The 20,878-nt window shown below is 58.8% G+C and overlaps 2 gene segments (V, D, J or C); both read right to left on the minus strand.

Annotated features, from left to right (window-relative positions):
• The window catches only part of LOC101053130 (immunoglobulin gamma-1 heavy chain-like), an 80,961-nt gene extending 61,567 nt beyond the window's left edge, over positions 1-19,394 (minus strand). The window contains 1 exon segment of the C gene segment in view: positions 19,301-19,394. Coding sequence covers positions 19,301-19,319 — 19 coding nt within the window.
• LOC101052498 (immunoglobulin heavy constant mu-like) lies at positions 7,347-18,651 on the minus strand. The segment is given in 5 exon segments: positions 7,347-7,865; positions 7,978-8,295; positions 8,540-8,875; positions 8,955-9,266; positions 18,570-18,651. Coding segments are annotated over 4 exon segments (1,167 nt in total).
• Positions 19,395-20,878: the final 1,484 nt, after the last annotated feature.

Genomic DNA, 20,878 nt, shown 5'->3' on the forward strand with positions numbered 1-20,878 from the left:
ATCTGGTGCGGTGGCCCCATCCTCCTGCCCTTCTCCCTTGAGGCAGAACCTGCCACCCTGCTTTCCCAGACACTAGGTGACCCAGCCCTTCCCCCCATTTACATCCTTCCCTTGGATTTTCTAAGTAGGATTGTCAGCCCTCCACATCCTCGGTGGTATGCATGGCTCCCCTCAGAATCTCCCACCCCAACAGCATGTCCCTAATTCCCTTCCTCCAGCCACCTCCTGGACCTCTCTGGGCTGTTTTCACTTTTCCCTGAGGTTCTGGGAAGTCAGCCCAGCCAGGCCTCCCTCTGCAGCACCACTGGTGAGACACTAGGGATGGGGTTTGTTATGGGTTGAGTTGTGTCTCCAAATAAATGGATATGTTGAAGCTCTGACCCATAAGATCTCAGAATGTGCCCTTGTTTGGAAGTAGAGTTTTGAAGATGTCATCAAGTGAAGACAAGGTCACGCTGGAGTAGGGTGAGCCTCTGATCCAATGTGGCTGGTGTCTGTATGCAAAGGGGAAGTCTAGACACAGACACGCACACAGGCAGAATGCCATGTGGAGGTGAAGACAGAGACAGGGGAGCAGTTTCTGAAAGCCAAGGAACACCAGAGATTCCCAGCAAACCAACAAAAGCCAGGACAGACACCTGGAACAGGTTTTCCCTGCCAACCCAGAGGAGCCAACCCTGCCCACAGCTTGATCTCAGGCACCTGGCCTCCAGGACCAGGAGAGAATACATTTCTGTTGTTTGAGCCATGCGGTTGTGGTACTTTGTTACAATAGCTCCTAAGAAACTAACACAGATTTTGGCTTTAGAAGTAGGGTGCTGATTTAATTGATACCTCAAACTGTGGAACTGAATTTGGGACAGGGTAATGTGTAGAGGCAAGAAGAGTTTTGAGGTGCATGTTAGAAAAAACCTAGATTTCCTTGAAGATTACTGGTAGAAATTCAAGATGATCCTGGTGGGGGCTCAGAAGGAGAAGAGCTGTAGAGAAAACTCCTGTCATCTTAGAGAATACATAAATTGTCATGAACAGAATGTTGCTAGAAATGTGAATGTTAAAGGTGCCTCTGGTGAGGCCCCAGACAGAAATGAGGAACATGTTATTAAAAACTGGAGGAAAGGGGACCCTTATGATAAAGTAGCAAAGCACTTGGCTGAATCACATTCTCTTCATGGTAAGTAAGACTTACAAGTGGTGAACTTGGATGTTTGGCTAAGGAGATTTCTACGAAAAGTGTTGAAGGCACAACCTGATTTCTCCTGACTGCTTATAGTAACATGTGAGAGGAGACAGATCCATTGAAGAAGGAAGTGTTCAGTAAACAGGATCTACAACTTGAACAGCTGGAGAATCCTCTGCCTGTCCGATAGTGCGTCTGGTTGGGAAGTTCTCCACATGTCCAGGAGTGTGCTTGGGAAAGAAGGCCAAGGAGGTGTCTGGGCAACCATTTGTGAAAGAGAATGGATATGTGACTTGTGGATCCAATCAACCATCTCAGCAGAAACCAGGAATAGAGAGGAGGTTATTGAGGAAATAACTGTGCAGGGCTTTCTTGTCTGATGACTCAAACCTCCACGAATTTCATGGGAAGCTCAGAAGGATTTTGTGGATCATAAAACAGCAGAAACAATGCCAGCTTGGATGGAAGGGGAAAGAGACCAGAAAAAATGAAGGAAAGGTGACTCTGAGATTAGAGCCAAGGATGAGGAGGCTGTGGGGGCTTTGGCCATCATGGGTCCAGAATGTGGGGTCACCCCAGTGGGCCTGGAAGATGGACTATTGACCCAGGAAGATGAATCTTGAGCCTTAAATCTAATGCAGTTTTCCCTGCTGGGTTCTGGGCTTGCTTGGGCCCACGGCTCCCCTCTCCCTTCCGATGTATCCTTTTTGGAATGGGAATATCTGTCCTACGCCTGTCCCACCACTGCACTTTGGAAGCAGAGAATTTCTTGTGCAGTTTCAAAGGTCCGCAGATGGAGAGGAATTTCACCCCAGAATGAAGCTCACCCTGGGTTTTGCCCACACTGGATGCAGGTGGCATTTAGATGAGACTTTGGACTAAGAGTTGGTGCAGGAATGGGTTAGCCATCTTGGAGATGTTAGTATGGGACACAGGAACTGTGTGTGTGAGACGCACATGATTATGGGGGACCAGAGGGCAAACTGTCATGGGTTAAAATGTGTCCCCTGTAAATTCACATGTTGAAGTCTTAACTCCCAGGACCTCAGAATGTGACCCTGTTTGGAAACAGAGTCTGCAGATGTCATCAAGTTCAGATGGGGTCACCCTGGAGTAGGACGAGCCTCTGATCCGATATGACACCGTCCTCATCCAAAGAGGGAATTGGGGCACAGACAGCACATGGGGGAGCACCCTTGAAGACAGCGCTGCTCCCACAAGCCAAGAGCGGCAGAGATGGCGGCAAAGCCCCAGCAGCCAGGAGAGAGCCGGGACAGAGTCTCCCGTGACACAGAGGAGCCCGCCCCGCCGATGCCTCCCTCCCTGCTGCCAGCCTCCAGAGCCAGGACGGAATACACTTCTGTTGCCCTGGGCAGTGCGGGGCCCCTCAGTCTGTCCTCCCCCAGCCTGGGAGGCTGAGCCTGTGAGGAACTCCATGTAACCAAGGCGGAGCCAGAGCCGGAGGCTGGGAGCCGACTGGGAGCCTGTGGCTGGAGGATGGGTTTCCCCCAGGACCCACAGGTGCACCTCCACCTGTCTCCTGGATATTCTCTCCGAGGGCATGGCTGCTGCCAGCTCAGGGATCCAGCAGGGACCCAAGGTTGGGCTGTGTCCTTGGGGAGAGCACATTTAGTGGGAGGGACACAACTTGCACCCAGCAGCCCCCAGTTGCCCATGACAGCTGGCTCAGAGCAAGTGCCAGGCTGCTCCCCAGAACCTGAAGTGGCCTCCTTCCAGGCTCCCTGCTTGTGCACCCTCCCAAGACGCCATCCTGGGTGCTCCTCCAGGGCACTTCTTTGACCCTGTGGTCTGCCCAGTCCTTCCAGCCTGGTCCTCTCCCCTCCCCACCTGCCTCCACCCTGGTCTCACAGCCACTGCTGGCCTTGACTTTGCCATGGCCTGTGGGTCACCCCTGGCTGACTGCACCATGGCCAGGTGAGCCTCCTGTCATGAGTCCCCAACCCCTGCTCTTTGACTCCACCCTCACCTCCTTGGCAGTCACTTTTCCTCCACCATTTGTTGTCCTGGCTGCCACCTGCTCATCTTCAGGGAGATGGCAGAGACCCGCCCTTTCCATCATGCATTCCCTGACAGCTTCTATGGGTGATACAGTCACGCTTCCCACCCCTCAGTCCTCCCTTGCAAGGGGATAGCATTGGAGGCCTGAGAGTCTGTGAGGTGATGAGGCCCTCATCATGGGCTTAGTGCCGTATGAAAGAGACCCTGAGACCCTGAGAGCTCCTTTACCCTCTTCTGCTGCACGAGGGTGCAGTGAGAAGGCATGTCTCTGAGCCGGGAATTGGCCCTCACCAGACACTGAAGTTGCTGGTGCCTTAGACTTCCACCCTCCAGAGCTGTGGGAGGCAAGTGTCTGTTGCTCAAGCCTTCCAGCCCATGGTGTCTTGTGAGAGCAGCACAACTAGACTAAGACACTGGTTCACCTGAAACTTTTGCTCCAACTTCCACAGCCCTGCCGTGGCATGGCTGCAGCACCCCCACCCCAGTTCTCCTGCCAGGTGCAGTGCTCCTGCGGAGTGCAGTGCTTCTGCGGAAGGCAGTGCTCCTGTGGAGGGCAGTGCTCCTGCGGAGGGCAGTGCTCCTGCCGAGTGTGACACCCCCACGCTGTGCAGACAGGGCCACCGCTCTCGAGGGCTCAACCCTCTCCTCCTGGATCCTGGTGGCATACGCCACACATCACAAAGGTTTGGGGCAAGGCCGAGGACTGGCTGGGCTTGCTGGGAATAGCGGAAAGTGGCCCAGGCAGTTGTAGGTAGGTGGGGCACACACTGAGGCCCCCGAGGCCTAAGCCCTGCATCCCAGTTCAGGTCATGCTTGGGAGACCAGGCCTGGAACCGTCTCCTGCTCAGTTGCCCTCCTTCCATCAGGCTGCGCACTCCCCAGTCTGAGTCTGGGCTGCCTGCTGCTGTGGCCCCTGACCTGGGCACATGGCCTTAAAGCTCCTGTGCTGGCTCAGCTCTCTTTCCCATGGCTCCCTTTGGAATTGGGGTCCTCCCTTGAGAGGCCCATGTAGCACGAAAGGTTTGAAAGAGAAACAAAATCCCTCATGAGAAAGCTATTTCATGGATAAAATGTGCATGTTTATTTCAGGGCAACAAGCCTATACACAGCAAAGCAGCGTGGGTAGAGCCAACGTGGTGGCCTGCTCGCCAGCCAGCCCCTGCCCGTCTAGAAGGAAGCCTGTGTTGGAGCACACAGCTGGAGGCCAGGCGGGAAGAGAAACACGCGCCAAGGGCCATGAGGACAGGGACCCCAGGCCTGGAGCAGCGCCCCTTGAGTTCCTCTCTGGTCTTCGTTCTTCAGTTGGGATCATTTGACCTGTGGGAAACAGAGACGGTGTGAAGCACTTTCTCCCTGGTTGGGAAGGGAGCCAGGCAGAGGTGACCCAGTGGGCTGGTGGGAGCCTCCGTGATGAACATCCAGCCCCGGCTGCTCCCTGGGCCCCACGCCCCCCCGTGTCCTATCTGTGCTACCTTGAACAGGGTGACGGTTGTACTGTAGAAGAGGCTCAGGAGGAAGAGGACGATGAAGGTGGAGGCGGTGGCCCACAGGTTCTCAAAGCCCTCCTCGTCGGCGCTCACCTCCCCCTCTGCAGGGAACACAGCACGGGACGGGGTAGGGTCAGGCTGGGGTGGCACCCAGCAAAGACGGACCCTGGGGCCCCTCCTCTAAGCCCACCCTTGGCCCCTAGGCTGTGCTGTGCCCAGGGGTGGGGAGAGCCAGTGGAGGGGTTCAGGCACTGTCCAAGGCATGGGCTGGGTCCCCAACAGCCTGATGCAGGGGGGCACAGGCTGAGGCTGGGCAGGGCAGGGACCCCGCAGTCTTCTCCCAGGAGCCCTGGGGTGGCTGAGATAGTGCAGGCAGCACACAGACACAAGGCGGGGGCCGGACGTCGGGGCCAGCAGAGCAGCTGCCAGCATGTCCTGACTCTCCTGCAGGGGAAGCAGGGGGTGTGGTCCTGTCCTGCGCTGTGGAGCTACGCAGGCAGGAGGCCTGAGCTGGGAGGTGCCTGCTCCTCACCTCCTTACCTCCTCCTCGGGGCCCTGGCTCTCCAGCCCCCCACAGAGCAGAGTGCACCCTGGCTGACTTGTCCTGCCCTGTCAAGACCCAGACAGAGACCTGAGCTCCACAGTGGGCTGAGGATATTTGGGGGTGCTGCATCCCCTGCACAGACAGGCCCTTGGGGGACACCTGGAGCCCAGGACTCCAAAGGGCCAAGACCGTGTGTGGGGACTCAGAGGTGGCCCCAGTTAGGGACAGCACTGTCTGTTGGGTGTGGAGACCTGACTTGGGTCCCTGCCTGGGCTCCATCCTCCCTGGGCTGCTGCAGTGGGACCTGGCTTGCTCCCTGCTCTGGGCTGGGGCAAGTGGTGTGTGCAGGGCAGCCTTGTGCCAGCTCATCTCCAGAGGCCTTCTGCTAAGAGGAGCAGCCGCCAGGCAGCCACCCTGCCCCTGGACACATGTTCGGTCACTGCCTGAGCACATGGCACGGGCCCTGGTTCTGCTCCCGAGCATGTGTGGGAGCCATCTGCTGCTTTCCTCAAGAGCCTGGCCTCAGGGGGTTCACACATGTGGGAGCCACCAGCTGCCTTCCTCAAGAGCCTGGCCTCAGTGGTTCACACATGTAGGAGTCACCTGCTGCCTTCCTCAAGAGCCTGGCCTTGGGAGGGTCACACTATCCCTGGGGCCGCTGCTCCCCAGGCAGAGTCCAAGCTGGGTGCCATGGTGGCACCTCCAAGCAGAGACAGAGGAGAGGCAAAGCCTGGGCCCGAAGCCCCTGGGGGGCCAGGACAGCGCAGGGAGCAAAGTGCTGCAGAGACAGAGCATCCGAGACAGGGCAGCGGGAGAACGTGGGCGGGGCTGGCTGGCATGGGTTTGTGTGTGTGTGGGTGTGTGCATGTTTGTGTGCGCATGTCCATCTATCTGTTGTGTGTCTTTGTGTAGACGTGTGGGTGTCTACATGTTAGCATGTGTGCATGCTCCTGTGTGTGTGTGTGTGCACGTGTCCATGTACTTGTGTCTGTTTTTTGTGTGTGCATGTATCTGTTTGTGAATGTGTGTGTGTCTGTGCCTGTCTGTGGGTGTATGCCTCTGTGCTAGTGTATCTGTGTGTGTGCATGTCGTGCATGTGTGTGTTCATGTGTATGTATCCATGATGTGTCTGTGTGTCCATGTGTGTCTGTGTGTAACCCCGTGTGTGTCCATGTGTGTCTGTGTGTATCCCCGTGTGTGTCCATGTGTGTCTGTATGTGTCCATGATGTGTGTGTCTGTGTGTGTGTCATGATGTGTATGTCCATGTGTGTGTCATGTGTCTCTGTGTGTCCATGATGTGTCCATGTGTGTGTCTGTGTCCATGATGTGTCCATGATGTGTGTCCATGTGTGTGTGTCCGTGTGTCCATGTGTGTGTCTGTGTCCATGTGTCCATGATGTGTATGTCCATGTGTCTGTGTGTCTGTGTGTCCATGTATGTGTCCATTTGTGTGTTCATGTGTGCCTGTAGACAGTGTGTGCCATCTTTGTGTGCCTGGGCATGTTTGCACGTGTGTCTGTGTGTCTGTGTATGTGTGTGTGTGCGCACCCACGGGTTAGCACATCTCTGTGTGTTCATATCTGTGTGTGTGTCCATGTCTGCGTGTGTGTGCACTCATGGGTTAGCACATTTCTGTGCCATGTGTCTGTGTGTGTGTCTATGTTTCTGTGTGTTTGTGTCCATGGGTTAGCACGTCTCTGTCCCTGTATCTATGTGTGCCTGTGTTTCTGTGTGTGTGTGTCCATGGGTTAGCACGTCTCTGTGTGTCCCTGTGTGTCTGTATGTGTCCATGTTTCTGTGTGTGTGTGTGTGCCCACGGGTTAGCATGTCTCTGTGTGTCCCTGTGTGTCTGTGTGTGTCCGTCTGTCCACGTGTGTCCACACATGTGCATGTGTGCTGCCTGTGTTTGTGTGGCCTTGCTCTCAGCCCTGTTTCAAGAAGCAGTAGGAGGAATGGCGAGTGTGAGGTCAGCCTGCAGTGAGCATCTGCTGGGTGTTTGGGGCTTCCAGAAGCCACTGAGGCACACAGGTGGGTGAGGCAGGGTGGGGGCTGTGGAGGAAGGTGGTCTGCAGGGGAGGTGCAGCAGGCCAGAGCATCGCGCACTCAGGACCAGTATCTTTTGAATGGATCTTTTTATTTTTAGTTTTTAAAGATGCAACATCTCACCCGATTGACACGTTAGTTTGCGCGCACACACAGAGCGGCCGGCCGCCCTGAGCCCATGGGCAGGCCGGCAGGGTCAGTAGCAGGTGCCAGCTGTGTCGGACATGACTAGGGACACGTTGTACAGGGTGGGTTTACCGGTGGACTTGTCCACGGTCCTCTCGGTGACCCTGTTGGGCAGGGCCTCGTGGCCCACGACACAGGTGTAGCTCTCCCCTGCGCTCCAGTCCTCCTCGGACACTGTCAGGGTGCTGTAGGCGAAGTACAGGCCCGGGGCTTGGGGCTCGGGCACTGGGGCACTGGTCACATACTTCTCCTGGGGCAGAGGCTGTCCCCTCTGCATCCACTGCACGAAGATGTCCGCGGGAGAGAAGCCGGTTGCCAGGCAGGTGACGGTTGCCGACTCCCGCAGGCTCAGCTGCTCCCGGGCTGGTGGCAGCAAATAGACTTCGGGCCTGTGCAGGGCTGCCCCTGTGGACAGAGACGGTGGTGAGTAAGGGCCTGAGGGGCGCTCTTCACCATGCCCCCGAGGCTGAGGGTGGGTGCTGTGGAGTGCAGGACCAGGGGCTGGGCAGGGGCCTACCCTTGGGCCTGGAGATGCTCTGCTTCAGCGGCGAGGGCAGGTCCGTGTGTGTCACGGTGCAGGTGAACCTCTCCCCGGAGTTCCAGTCGTCCTCACAGATGCTGGCCACACCTGTGGCACTGAAGGTGGCATTGGGGTGGCTCTCGGAGATGTTGGTGTGGGTCTTCAGAACTTCGCCGTTCTGGCGGGTCCAGGAGATGGTCACGCTGTCATAGGTGGCCAGGTCTGTGACCAGGCAGGTCAACCTTGTGGACTTGGTGAGGAAAATGCTGGCAAAGGATGGAGGGATGGCAAAGACCCGGATGCCTGTGGCTGGATCTGGAGTCAAGAGAAAGGTGTCAGAGGTGGAGCAGGTGTGGATGCGGGTGGAGGCACGGCTCCCACCCAGAGACTAGCACCCGCCTCTGCCCAGCCTAGGGCCCCCGTGCCCAAGCCCCTGCCCTTGACTGCTCTGGGAAGCCAAGGCTCAGGGAGCGGGTGGCTGCATCTGGGGTGGCGAATGCCAGACCCAAGTGGACCCCCATGTGTCTGTGGGCGCTGCCCTTGGGGACAGGGTACTCACTGATGCTGCATGTGGAGGACACGTTCTTCTGGAAGGCCAGGCCGCTGTGATCCACGCGGCAGGTGAACACGCTCTGGCTGAGCCAGTCTTTCTCGGCGATGGTCAGTGTGCTGGTCACCTTGAAGGTCGTGGGCCCAGACTCTTTGGCCTCAGCCTCCACCTGGCTGGTGGTGAAGCCAGACTCCAGCTTTTTCCCATCCTGCAGCCAGGACACCTTGATCTGCCGGGGGCTGAAGCCCGTGGCCTGGCAGATGAGCTTGGACGTGCGGGGGTTGCCGGCGAAGGCGTCGCGGGGCGGGATGAAGACACTGACGCTGGGCGGCAGCTCCTGGAACACTGCAGCGAGGGACACGGGTCAGCCGGGGCCCACTCCCACCCTTCCTGCACCCGGGGCTGGGGGGAGCCTGGCCCTCACCTGGAAGAGGCACATTCTTTTCCTGGTTGCCTTTGGGGTGCTGGACTTTGCACACCACGTGGTCGTCCCTGCCCTGCATGAGGTCTCTGGAAGGCAGCAGCACCTGCGAGGTGGCCATGTACTTGCCCTCTCTCAGCTGTGACCTGAAGCCTTGGATGCTGCTGATGTCAGAGTTGTTCTGGTATTTCCAGGAGAAAGTGATGGAGTCGGGCAGGAAGTCCCGCGCCAGGCAGCCAACGGACACTGTGCTTGTATCCAACGGGCCATTCTCACAGGAGACGAGGGGGTAGAGGGCTGGGGCGGACGCAGTCCCTGAGGACCCGCAGGGCAAAACAGAAAGGGAAGGGTGAGGCGCAGTCTCCTCGCGCCCTGTCTGTCACTGCTGAGCGGCGTTCTGAGTGGCCTCTCCCTACTTGCATCCCACTGTGGCTGCCCCACCAAGGCCGAGCCCACCTGCAGGCCTCCAGAGCCCAGATGGCCATGGCTAACAGGGTGGTAGGGCCGTGGCGAGGCTTCGGATCTTTGTCCAAGGCTGCTGGGGCTGCACGCCTCAGCCTGTGCTGCTGCAGGGTCCAGCGCTGACCACCAGGGCCAACCTAGGGTCTTCTGGAGCAGGCCTAGCCGCATCTGCCACCATTCATCTGGCTGCCCTGCTGTGCTCGAGGCCTGCCTGCCCTTGGCTCCCTGTGCAGAATGGCCGAGGGCTCAGGCTTGGGTGGTCTAGGCCTGCTTTCCCCTGAGGCATCAGCAGAGAGGTGCCACACACTCGGCTCCCAGCACACAGGCTGGAGGGCCCAGGCTGCATTCCCGAATGTGAAGCCTGGAGCCACGCAGCACACAGGCAGGCAACAGGAAGCGGGTATCCCAGCCCAGCCTCTGCTGCCCCAGCACAGTCACACTCCAGCTATCCTGGAGTCTCCCCACGAAGACAACCCCGTTCTGCGGGTGTGTGTAGGGAGGGCGGGAGTGATGGGGAATGCAGTGTGGACTCAGCTGAGGCTATCCACCTAAGTCCAACAAGGTCATGAAGACTGGCCCAGTACCATGTCCTCCAGTTCATCCCAGCCCAGCCCAGCTCTATCCAGCCCAGCCCAGCTCAGCAAAGCCAAGCTCAGCCAGCTCAACACAGATGAACTGAGATCAATTAACCCCAGCCCTGCTGAGCTCACATCATCTAAGACCATCTCAGTTCAACCCAGCCAAGCCCAGCACAGCTAAGCCTGGTTCAGCACAGCCTAGTTCAGCCCAGAACAGCTCAACCCAGCTCAGCACAGATCAGCCCAGCTCAGCCCTGCCCAGCCCAGGTCAGCTCAACTCAACTAAACCCAGCCCAGCTCAGCTTAGGTTAGGTTAGGTCAGCACAGCCCAGCATAGCCTAGCCCAGCCCAGCCTAGCCCAGCTCAGCCCAGCCCAGCCCAGCACAACCCAGCTCAGCCCAGCCCAGCCCAGCCCAGCCTAGCTAACCCAGCCCCGCCCAGCTCAGCTCAAATCAGCTTAGCCCAGGTTAGCCCAGGTCACCCCAGGTCAGCCCAGCTCAACCCAACCCAGCTCATCCCAGCTAAGCTCAACCCAATCCAACTCAGCTCAACTTAGCCTAGCTCAGCCCAGCCCAGCTCAGCTCAGCTCAGTCCAGCTTAGTTCAGCTCAGCTCAATCCAGCCCTGCCCAGCCCTGCCCAGCCCAGCCCAGCCCATCCCAGTCCAGCCCAGCCCAGCCCAGCCCAGTCCAGCCCAGCTCAGCCCAGCTCAGCTCAACCCAACCCAGCTCAGCTCAGCTCGGCTCAGCTCAACCCAACCCAGCTCAACCTAGCTCAGCCTAGCTTAGCCCAGCTCAACTCAGCACAGCTCAGCTCAGCTCAGCCCAGCTCAACACAACCCAGCTCAGCTCAGCTTGGTTCAGCTCAACCTAACCCACCTCAGCTCAGCCCGGCTCAGCTCAGCTCAGTCCAGCTCAGCTCAACCCAGGTCATCCCAGCCCAGCCCAGCTCAGCTAAGCTCAGCACAGCTCAGTACAGCCCAGCCCAGCCCAGCTCAACCCAGTCCAGCTCAGCTCAGCTCAGCTCAGCTCAGCTCAACCCAGCTCAGCCTGGCTCAGCTCAACCCAACCCAGCTCAGTTCAGCCCGGACCAACTCACATCAGCCCAGCTCAGCTCATCCCAGCTCAGCTCAACACAGCCCAGCTCATTTCATCTCAGCCTAGCCCAGCCCAGCTCAGCTCAGCCCAGCTCAGGTCAGCCCAGCTCAGCTCAGCTCAGCTCAGCTCAGTCCAGCTCAGCCCAGCTCAGCTCAGCCCAGCCCAGCTCATCCCAGCTCAGCTCAACACAGCCCAGCTCATTTCATCTCAGCCTAGCCCAGCCCAGCTCAGCTCAGCCCAGCTCAGCTCAGCTCAGCTCAGTCCAGCTCAGCTCAGCTCAGCCCAGCTCATCCCAGCTCAGCCAAGCCCAGCTCATCCCAGCTCAGCTCAGCCCAGCCCAGCCCAGACCAGCTCAGCCCAGCTCAGCTCTACCCAGCTCAGCTCAGCTCAGCCCAGCCCATCCCAGCTCAACCCAACCCAGCTCAGCTCAGCTCAGCTCAGCTCAGCTCAACCCAACCCAGCTCAGCTCAGCTCAGCTCAGCTCAGCTCAGCTCAGCTCAACCCAACCCAGCTCAGCTCAGCTCAGCTCAGCTCAACCCAACCCAGCTCATCCCAGCTCATCCCAGCTCAGCCCAGCTCAGCCTGGTTCAACCCATCCCATCCCAGGTCAGCTCAGCCCAGCTCAGCTCATCCCAGCTCATCCCAGCTCATCCCAGCTCAGCCCAGCCCAGCTCAGCTCAGCCCAGCTCATCCCAGCTCAGCCCAGCCCATCCCAGGTCAGCTCAGCCCAGCCCAGCCCAGCCCAGCTCAGCCCAGCTCACCCCAGCTCATCCCAGCTCATCCCAGCTCATCCCAGCCCATCCCGGGTCAGCTCAGCCCAGCTCAGCCCAGCCCAGCTCATCCCAGCTCAACCCAGCTCAGCCCAGCACAGCTCAGCTCAGCCCAGCTCAGCCCAGCCCAGCTCAGCTCAGCCCAGCTCAGTACAGCACAGCTCATCCTAGCTCAGCTCAACCCAGCTCAGCCCAGCCCAGCTCAGCTCAGCCCAGCTCAGTACAGCACAGCTCATCCTAGCTCAGCTCAACCCAGCCCAGCCCAGCTCAGCCCGGCTCAGCTCAACCCAACCCAGCTCGGCTCGGCTCAGCTCGGCTCAGCTCAGCTCAGCCTGGCTCAACCCAGCCCATCCCAGCCCAGCTCAGCCCAGCTCAGCCCAGGTCAGCTCATCCCAGCTCAGCCCAGCCCAGCTCATCCCAGCTCATCCCAGCTAAGCCCAGCCCAGCCCATCCCAGCCCAGCTCAGCCCAGCTCAGTCCAGGCCAGCTCAGCCAGCTCAGCTCAGCTCAGCTCAGCCCAGCCCAGCTCAGCTCAGCCCGGCTCAGCTCAGCCCAGCTCAGCTCAGCCCAGCTCAGCCCATCCCAGGTCAGGTCATCCCAGCTCAGCTCAACCCAGCCCAGCCCAGCCCAGCTCAGCTCAGCTCAGCTCGGCTCGGCTCGGCTCGGCTCAGCTCCGCTCAGCTCAGCTCAGCCTGGCTCAACCCAGCCCATCCCAGCCCAGCTCAGCCCAGCTCAGCCCAGGTCAGCTCATCCCAGCTCAGCCCAGCCCAGCTCATCCCAGCTCATCCCAGCTCAGCCCAGCCCAGCCCAGCCCATCCCAGCCCAGCTCAGCCCAGCTCAGTCCAGGCCAGCTCAGCCAGCTCAGCTCAGCCCAGCTCAGCTCAGCTCAGCTCAGCCCAGCTCAGCCCATCCCAGCTCAGCTCATCCCAGCTCAGCTCAACCCAGCCCAGCCCAGCCCAGCTCAGCTCGGCTCAGCTCGGCTCGGCTCAGCTCGGCTCAGCTCAGCTCAGCCTGGCTCAACCCAGCCCATCCCAGCCCAGCTCAGCCCAGCTCAGCCCAGGTCAGCTCATCCCAGCTCAGCCCAGCCCAGCTCATCCCAGCTCAGCCCAGCTCTGCCCAGCCCAGCCCAGCCCAGCTCATCCCAGCTCAGCCCAGCTCAGCCCAGCCCAGCCCAGCTCCGCTAATCCCAGCTCAGTCCAGGCCAGCTCAGCCAGCTCAGCTCAGCTCAGCTCATCCCAGCTCAGCTCAGCCCAGCTCAGCTCAGCCCAGCTCAGTCCAGCACAGCTCATCCCAGCCCAGCTCAGCCCAGCCCAGCCCAGCCCAGCTCAGCCCGGCTCAGCTCAACCCAACCCGGCTCAGCTCGGCTCGGCTCAGCTCGACTCGGCTCGGCTCAGCTCGGCTCAGCTCAGCTCAGCCTGGCTCAACCCAGCCCATCCCAGCCCAGCTCAGCCCAGCTCAGCCCAGGTCAGCTCATCCCAGCTCAGCCCAGCCCAGCTCATCCCAGCTCAGCCCAGCTCAGCCCAGCCCAGCCCAGCCCATCCCAGCCCAGCTCAGCCCAGCTCAGTCCAGGCCAGCTCAGCCAGCTCAGCTCAGCCCAGCTCAGCTCAGCCCGGCTCAGCTCAGCCCAGCTCAGCTCAGCCCAGCTCAGCCCATCCCAGCTCAGCTCATCCCAGCTCAGCTCAACCCAGCCCAGCCCAGCCCAGCTCAGCTCGGCTCAGCTCGGCTCGGCTCGGCTCGGCTCAGCTCAGCTCAGCCTGGCTCAACCCAGCCCATCCCAGCCCAGCTCAGCCCAGCTCAGCCCAGGTCAGCTCATCCCAGCTCAGCCCAGCCCAGCTCATCCCAGCTCAGCCCAGCTCTGCCCAGCCCAGCCCAGCCCAGCTCATCCCAGCTCAGCCCAGCTCAGCCCAGCCCAGCCCAGCTCCGCTAATCCCAGCTCAGTCCAGGCCAGCTCAGCCAGCTCAGCTCAGCTCAGCTCATCCCAGCTCAGCTCATCCCAGCTCAGCTCAGCCCAGCTCAGTCCAGCACAGCTCATCCCAGCCCAGCTCAGCCCAGCCCAGCCCAGCCCAGCTCAGCCCGGCTCAGCTCAACCCAACCCGGCTCAGCTCGGCTCGGCTCAGCTCGACTCGGCTCGGCTCAGCTCGGCTCAGCTCAGCTCAGCCTGGCTCAACCCAGCCCATCCCAGCCCAGCTCAGCCCAGCTCAGCCCAGGTCAGCTCATCCCAGCTCAGCCCAGCCCAGCTCATCCCAGCTCAGCCCAGCTCAGCCCAGGTCAGCTCAGCCCAGCCCAGCCCAGCCCAGCCCAGCTCCGCTAATCCCAGCTCAGTCCAGGCCAGCTCAGCCAGCTCAGCTCAGCTCAGCTCAGCCCAGCCCAGCTCAGCTCAGCCCAGCTCAGCTCAGCCCAGCTCAGCCCAGCTCAGCTCAGCCCAGCTCAGCCCATCCCAGGTCAGCTCAGCCCAGCTCAGCTCAGCCCAGCTCAGCCCATCCCAGGTCAGCATCCCAGCTCAGCTCAACCCAGCCCAGCTCAGCCCAGCTCAGCCCAGCTCAGCTCAGCCCAGCTCAGCCCAGCTCAGCCCAGCTCAGCTCAACCCAACCCAGCTCAGCCCAGCTCAGCCCAGCTCAGCTCAGCCCAGCTCAGCCCAGCTCAGCCCAGTTCAGCTCAACCCAACCCAGCTCAGCTCAACTCGGCTCAGCTCAGCTCAGCCTGGCTCAACCCAGCCCATCCCAGCTCAGCTCAGCCCAGCTCAGCCCAGCTCAGCCCAGCTTAGCCCAGCTCAACTCAGCCCATCCCAGCTCAGCGCAACCCAACCCAGCTCAACTCAGCACAGCTCAGCTCAATCTAACCCAGGTCAGCTCAGCTCAGCTCAGCTCACCTCAGCTGGGCCCAGCTCGGCTCAGCCTGGCTCAGCTGGGCCCAGCTCGGCTCAGCCTGGCTCAGCTGGGCCCAGCTCGGCTCAGCCTGGCTCAGCTCGGCCCAGCCTGGCCCAGCTCAGCTCAGCTCAGCCCGGCTCATCCTGGTTCAGCTCAGCTCAGCTGCGCTCATCCTGGTTCAGCTCAGCTCAACCCGGCTCAGCCCAGGTCTGCTCAACTCAGTCCAGCTCAGCTCAGCCCAGCCTACCCTAGCTTGTCCCAGCTCAGCCCAGCACACCCCACTTAAGCCCAGTTCAGCTCAGGTCAGCTCAACAACTCAGCCTAATCCAGCCTGGCTCAGCCTAACTCTGCTTAGCTCAGCCCAGCCCAGCCCAGCCCAGCCCAGCCCAGCTCAGCCCAGCGCAGCACAGCGCAGCCCAGCCTTGCTTAGTCTAGGTTAGCTCATGTCAGTTTTACCCATCCTAGTCCATTTCTGAAAGCTGATGGAATGGTCAGAAATGGTCAGCCTGCCAGACCTGCTTGCCTCAGCTAAAGCCATCTCATTGCCGAGTTCCTGCACAGCTGGGCTGGCTTCCGTCTTTTGTCTCCCTCTACTTGATACTCCAATTTCCTGCAGTCCTACCCCAGCACCACCTGGGTTTTGCTTCCAAAGCAGTACCAAGCATGACCACCCTCCACTACCTGGGTGGAATATTTCTTTGCTTCTTTAAAGTCATTAAAACACCTTGAGAATTAGACCAGAACTTAGGAGCTTGTACTGTATAAAAACGAGCAGTTCCCCTTGCTCTAGAAGCAGCAGCACAGCCTCTGCGCCGAGAGGACAGTACTGGAGATGCTCAGAGCCGCCACCCTTCTGGAGCATCTCCTCCCTCCTGAGTCTGAAATAAGCCCCTGCCTTTGCATTCCCTCTAGATAACAGTCATCATTGGAAACAACCCAGAAATGCATTTTATCTGAATTTGCCACTTAAAATTCTGCCGTTTACCATAAGTCGCTTTGGAAAACATGAGCTACTTTCAAGGGCGCGGTGATGACCTACAGTCTGTGACTTAAACAAGGGCGATGCCAATGAGGCTTGGCATATTCTCCAGCACCATGAACCAGGCCGGCCCCATCCATGGGCTGCAAAGCAACTCATGGGGCCTCTCCTCGAAATGAGCTTCAGAGAAAGTTAAATGTGAGTGACCCAGACAATGGTCACTCAAAGGACTCACACAAATGAGTCTCCTGCTCTTCATCAAGCACTTAAGACCAATTTCCCCACTGGTGGAAATAAGACATCAAATACAAAGTTTGCAGAGAAACAGGTGTGGCAGCGCTGGCTGCCTGTCTCTTACCGTGTCAGGTGTCTGGTCACTGCGAGCCGTGCAAGGCTTTGGCATGGAATAATTCCTCCGAGTCCGTTAACAAGGGCTGGGTCCCGAGCAACCAGTCGGGCTGGTGGCATAAGCCATGCATCCTGGCTCTGGGAGGTCCGTGGAGACCCAAAGCCCAGCCCAGGCCTCGCGGCCACCCTCCTAAAGCCTCGCTAGGCCACTCCTGCTGAGGCCGAACCGGGGATTCCAAACAGAACCTGTCCTTCTGTCTGAGTTTTCTCTTAATCCACCAACTAACATGTTCAACTGAAATAATTCAGGATAATTATGCACATTTCACCTAAAACTTATCCTAAAATAAGTAGCTAAAAAGTGGTCTTAAAAAAATACTAAAATGAAAGCCACTTTTTCAGAGTATCAAAGTGTTTCTCCTTAATCACAAAGAGAAAACAGGTTAACCTAAAAAAAATTGTGAGCGCAGTCATTATAAAAATAATGCTCCGAGGTATTGAAAAAGTGCCTGAGATTAATTATCACATGAAGGGATAATAAACTAATTTAAAAAGCTTTTTGAATATAGTCATAAGTTCTCCCTAAGACTGCTAAATTTATTAAACATCTTACTTTGAAAATGAATGCAGTTTAGAAGTTGGTATGCTGTTTGCACAAACTAGAGTTGATAAGCTAAGACTGGAAATTAAGTTCGGACAGTTAAAAAAAGAGCCTTTCCAGTTTCTGTCAGCCTCACCTTATTTTAGAAACGAAAATGGCCCAGGTGTTGTTTTGCTCAGTGGAGCACTTTCAGATCTGGGCCTGGCAAAACCACCACTTCACACCCAGAAGTGACAGATTTACCAAGTGTGTTTTTTCGCTTCCTAAAATAGACTCTGCGGTGACCTGCTTCCTGCCACCTGCTGTGGGTGCCCGAGACCCTTATGCAGCCGTGTTGACTCTAACTCAGCATCCGCTCCCAGCTTCACTAATTAATTAAAAAAATAAACTTGATTTATGATTGTCAAAACTCAGTCCTGCACGGGGCTGACAGCACTGTGCCAGTATTTCTTAGCTGAACTTGCTCTGGCCTCAGTTCCAGAGAGAGATAATTCATGGGTGTTAATCGAATGATAAGAATTTCAAATACTTGGACAGTTAAAAAAATTAATATACTTGAAAAGCTCTCACATTTTTAAGTCAGAATTTTCTTAAACCATTTTTCTCAGGAGCCATTTCAAACATATCCTGTCTTTTCACATTTAGTAAGCGTGCCTCTTAAGATGAAGAATCCCTTTCTCTTGGAAGCTCGAGCGGCCTCCCTAAGTCCTTGTCAGATCAGCAGCTGCCCTTTCTGGGCTACCCCTGCCCCTGACCCTGCTCTCATCGAGACCACGGCTACGCGTCCCTCTTGGCTGGATTCGCCCACTCTGACAGTTCTCTTTCCAGCCAATAAAGAATTTAAGATGCAGCTTAAATTATTTATTGGCTGGAGATAAAGAATTTATCTCTTTACCTCACACAGCGCACTCGTCATTCTAAAGAAAATATTTCATGTTGGCTGTCTGTGCCATGACCTTTCAGTCCCACTGACACCGCTCCCTCCTGAGACACACTCCTCAGCCATCGCTAAGACCCCAGCACCTCGGCAGAGGCCCCCACAGTGGCCCTCCAGCCATGGAGCCCTGGTTTGCTCTGGCTTCTCATGCAGACGTGGCTCCCCAAGCCCCCAGGCTCAGTTACTCCATCAGACGCACCCAACCTGAGATCCATTTTCTAAAGGCATCAGAAAATCCACGGAAGCTCCGAGATCCCCCAGGCCCCACAGTGCCTGTCCCCTCCTGGCCAGCCCACCCAGGTCCCCTCGGAACTTGTCCTGAGGACCAGCCTGCAATGCTCAGAAAACCCCACAGGCACTAGCAGAAAACAGAGACCCTAGAGTGGCCATTCTTACCTGAGGAGACGGTGACCTCGGTCCCTTGGCCCCAGATATCCATACCGTAGTAATCACAATGGCAGAATGTGCATCCTCACCCCACAAAAACCCTAGGCGCCCAGCTCGCATTGCTCGCAGCCACCCAGAGACCCAGGTATCACATGGAAGCTGACTGTCTATGCCCCTGTCCTGGCTCTTCTCATGGAACCCTCTGCTGGCCTCCCACAGACCCCGCATTCCAGCCTGACCCTTCAGAAGCCAGACCACTGTGGCCTGGAAGTCCGAGTGCAAGCAGAAGTCCTAAGTAACTCCAGGAGTCCACACAGCCTGGGGGCACCCGTCCCGGAGAGCAGGTGCCTTGGAACAGGACAGAGCCCTGTCCCACAACCAACACGACAGCCCCTGGCAATGCTCCAGATGAAGCCAAGAATGGCCACCCCAGACCAGACAAAGGGGCGCCTGTGGCCAAGCCTGGGGAAGGGGAGGCTGGGTTCCCATTGGAAGGATCCCTCTCCCCGGCTTTCCTTCCTGACCTCCATAATGTCTGAGACTACGACCCTGAGTCTCCCTAAGTGGACTCAGAGTCCAGCGGGTGAGGACTCACCTGAGGTGACGGTGACCAGGGTCCCCTGACCCCAGGAGGCTAACCAGCTGTCACATTGTGACAACAATGCCAGGACCCCGGCAAGAACCGATCCCCGGCTAACTATCCGGGACCCTCTAAGACTGAGTCCCGGGAGGGCCTGGGGTGGCCCTGACTACGGAGAGACCCCATTGCCAGGCCCAGGAGGAGGAAGCGTCTGGAGCCCTTGCCCTTTGTCGAAGTGGCCGTGGTGGCCTGGGGCGTTTTCCTGAGCCCCCTGAGGCTGCTCCCAGGCTTTCTTGGTATAAGACCAAGGCACACTCATTTCCCCCCAAAATGCAGCACAACCCCAGAGGAGTTAAAGCAGGGGAGAGGTTGTGAGGACTCACCTGAGGAGACGGTGACCAGGGTCCCCTGGCCCCAGTATTCAAAGTAGTCACATTGTGAGAGGCCCCATTAAGAGGTGTGCAAAAACCCGACTCTCCACCTGTCCTGGGCTGGGTGGCCAGCCCTATGTCCCAAGGTCACCCTGTCCCAGCACAAGCATGTCTCTGCCTTCCCTTCACCCCAGGAGCAGAGTCCTGACCCCCGAAGAAAGGCCATCTGCTGAACGTGGCTCAGGCAGCCCCAGAAGGAGCACCGGAGAGACCCACATGGACCTGCACAGACCCAGGAGCCCCTGGACATTCATCTCTCAGCTCCAGGACAGGAGCTGTGCCCAGAGCAAGGAGGCAGAAGGAAAGCCGTCTTACCTGAAGAGACGGTGACCATGGTCCCTTGGCCCCATACATCAAAAGCATCACACAGGGACACAGTCCCTGTTCCTGCCCAGACACAAACCTGTGCCTGCAGGACGCTCAAATGGGTCACGCTGTGCAAGCACAGAGCAGAGGCGGCCGGCGCTCCTGTCCCCACCCACACAGACCCCAGCTGAGATGGAGGGGAAGTCACCCGGGGAGACGGTGGCTGGGGTGCCCTGGCCCTAGCACTCCAAGCACTGGAAGCCGTACTGAAGCATCGGCCAGGTCCGGGCACATGGACAGCCAGCACCCAGCCTCGGCCCCGGCCCTGCCCACAGCTTCTCCTTCCCGGCCAGCCCTGTCCCTGCCCTCGGCCTGCTTGCCACCTGTGGTGGGACCCTGCCTGTCTTTGGGGGCTCCAGCTGGCCCCAGGGCTAAGTGACAGCAGGGCTCTGGCGTGCAGCCCATGGCGGAGACCCCAGAGATGGTACCTTTGTGGCCTCAGGCCAGACCCGGACTGGCCGCAGACCCCAGGGACCTGGCCTGGTGCCCGGAAAGAGAAGATGGGGAGGGGGCTGCAGGGGGACTCACCTGAGGAGACAGTGACCAGGGTGCCCGAGCCCCAGACGTCAAGGTACCAGTAGCACAGCGTCTGCCCTCCTGCTTCTCCCACACAAAAACATGCTGTCCACCCTCCCGCTGACCCCTCGCTGAGTGCTTGTCCCCAGGTCCAAGGCCAAAGCCCTCGCCTGGCCCAGTGCACCTGGATCCCCACCATCCCCAGACAGCAGAGTCACCCGAGGAGATGGTGACCCGGGTGCCGGGGCCCCAGGAGTCCAAGTAATCAGGCATGGTGAGCCCGCCCTGAGCCCGGGGCTGCAGAAACCCACCGAGGGGTCCCTGGGGACATGGTTTTTGTAGCGCTGCCAATCACCATGTCCCCAGTTAGCACAGTGGTTACCAGCTCAGCCGAAACCCCGCAGCTGGTAGGGGCCCTGCGGGGCCGGGGGGAGGGCCTGGCTGTTGCCCCCAGGTCGGGTTGGGGTCCAGGGGCCCCCAATACCTTCGCCTGTGCTCTCCCCACCACTGTCAGCCCCAGAATAAGCGGCGACTCCCCCTCCCCCTGCCCTCGCAGTCACGCTGGAGTCTCATGCCAATCATTTGCTGTTGCCGAGAGTCTTGAGTGCTGGGTGCCACGTGTGCTTTTCCTTTCCTTTCAGAAAGCAGCACAGGTCTGAGGCCGGGTCTGCCATGCCGCCTCCGAGCCGTCCACTTTTTGAGTTGCTTTCTCAGCTGCAGAGGCCTGGGGGGCCATGGCTGGGGGACCCCCTCACCTGGAGGGCCGCGGACCCCACCAGGGCTCTTTGGAGGCCAGCAGGGCAGGCAGCCTTTCCTGCTCTGATCCCGTCTGTGGGAACCGGTGGGATGCCTGGTTGCTTCTGCCTGTCACCCTCGTGCTACTGAACGGGAGTACTGGTGGCGGGGTCGGGGGGTGGTCGCTGGGCTTCACTCACCACGGCGCTGGGGCACGGGCTCCCTGTGTGTCCGTGAGTGCTGGGTCCCTTCGCTGCACCTCAGCTATCCTCACTG

Source organism: Saimiri boliviensis, chromosome 2 (assembly GCF_048565385.1).
Source record: "Saimiri boliviensis isolate mSaiBol1 chromosome 2, mSaiBol1.pri, whole genome shotgun sequence".
NCBI classification, from domain to species: domain Eukaryota; kingdom Metazoa; phylum Chordata; class Mammalia; order Primates; family Cebidae; genus Saimiri; species Saimiri boliviensis.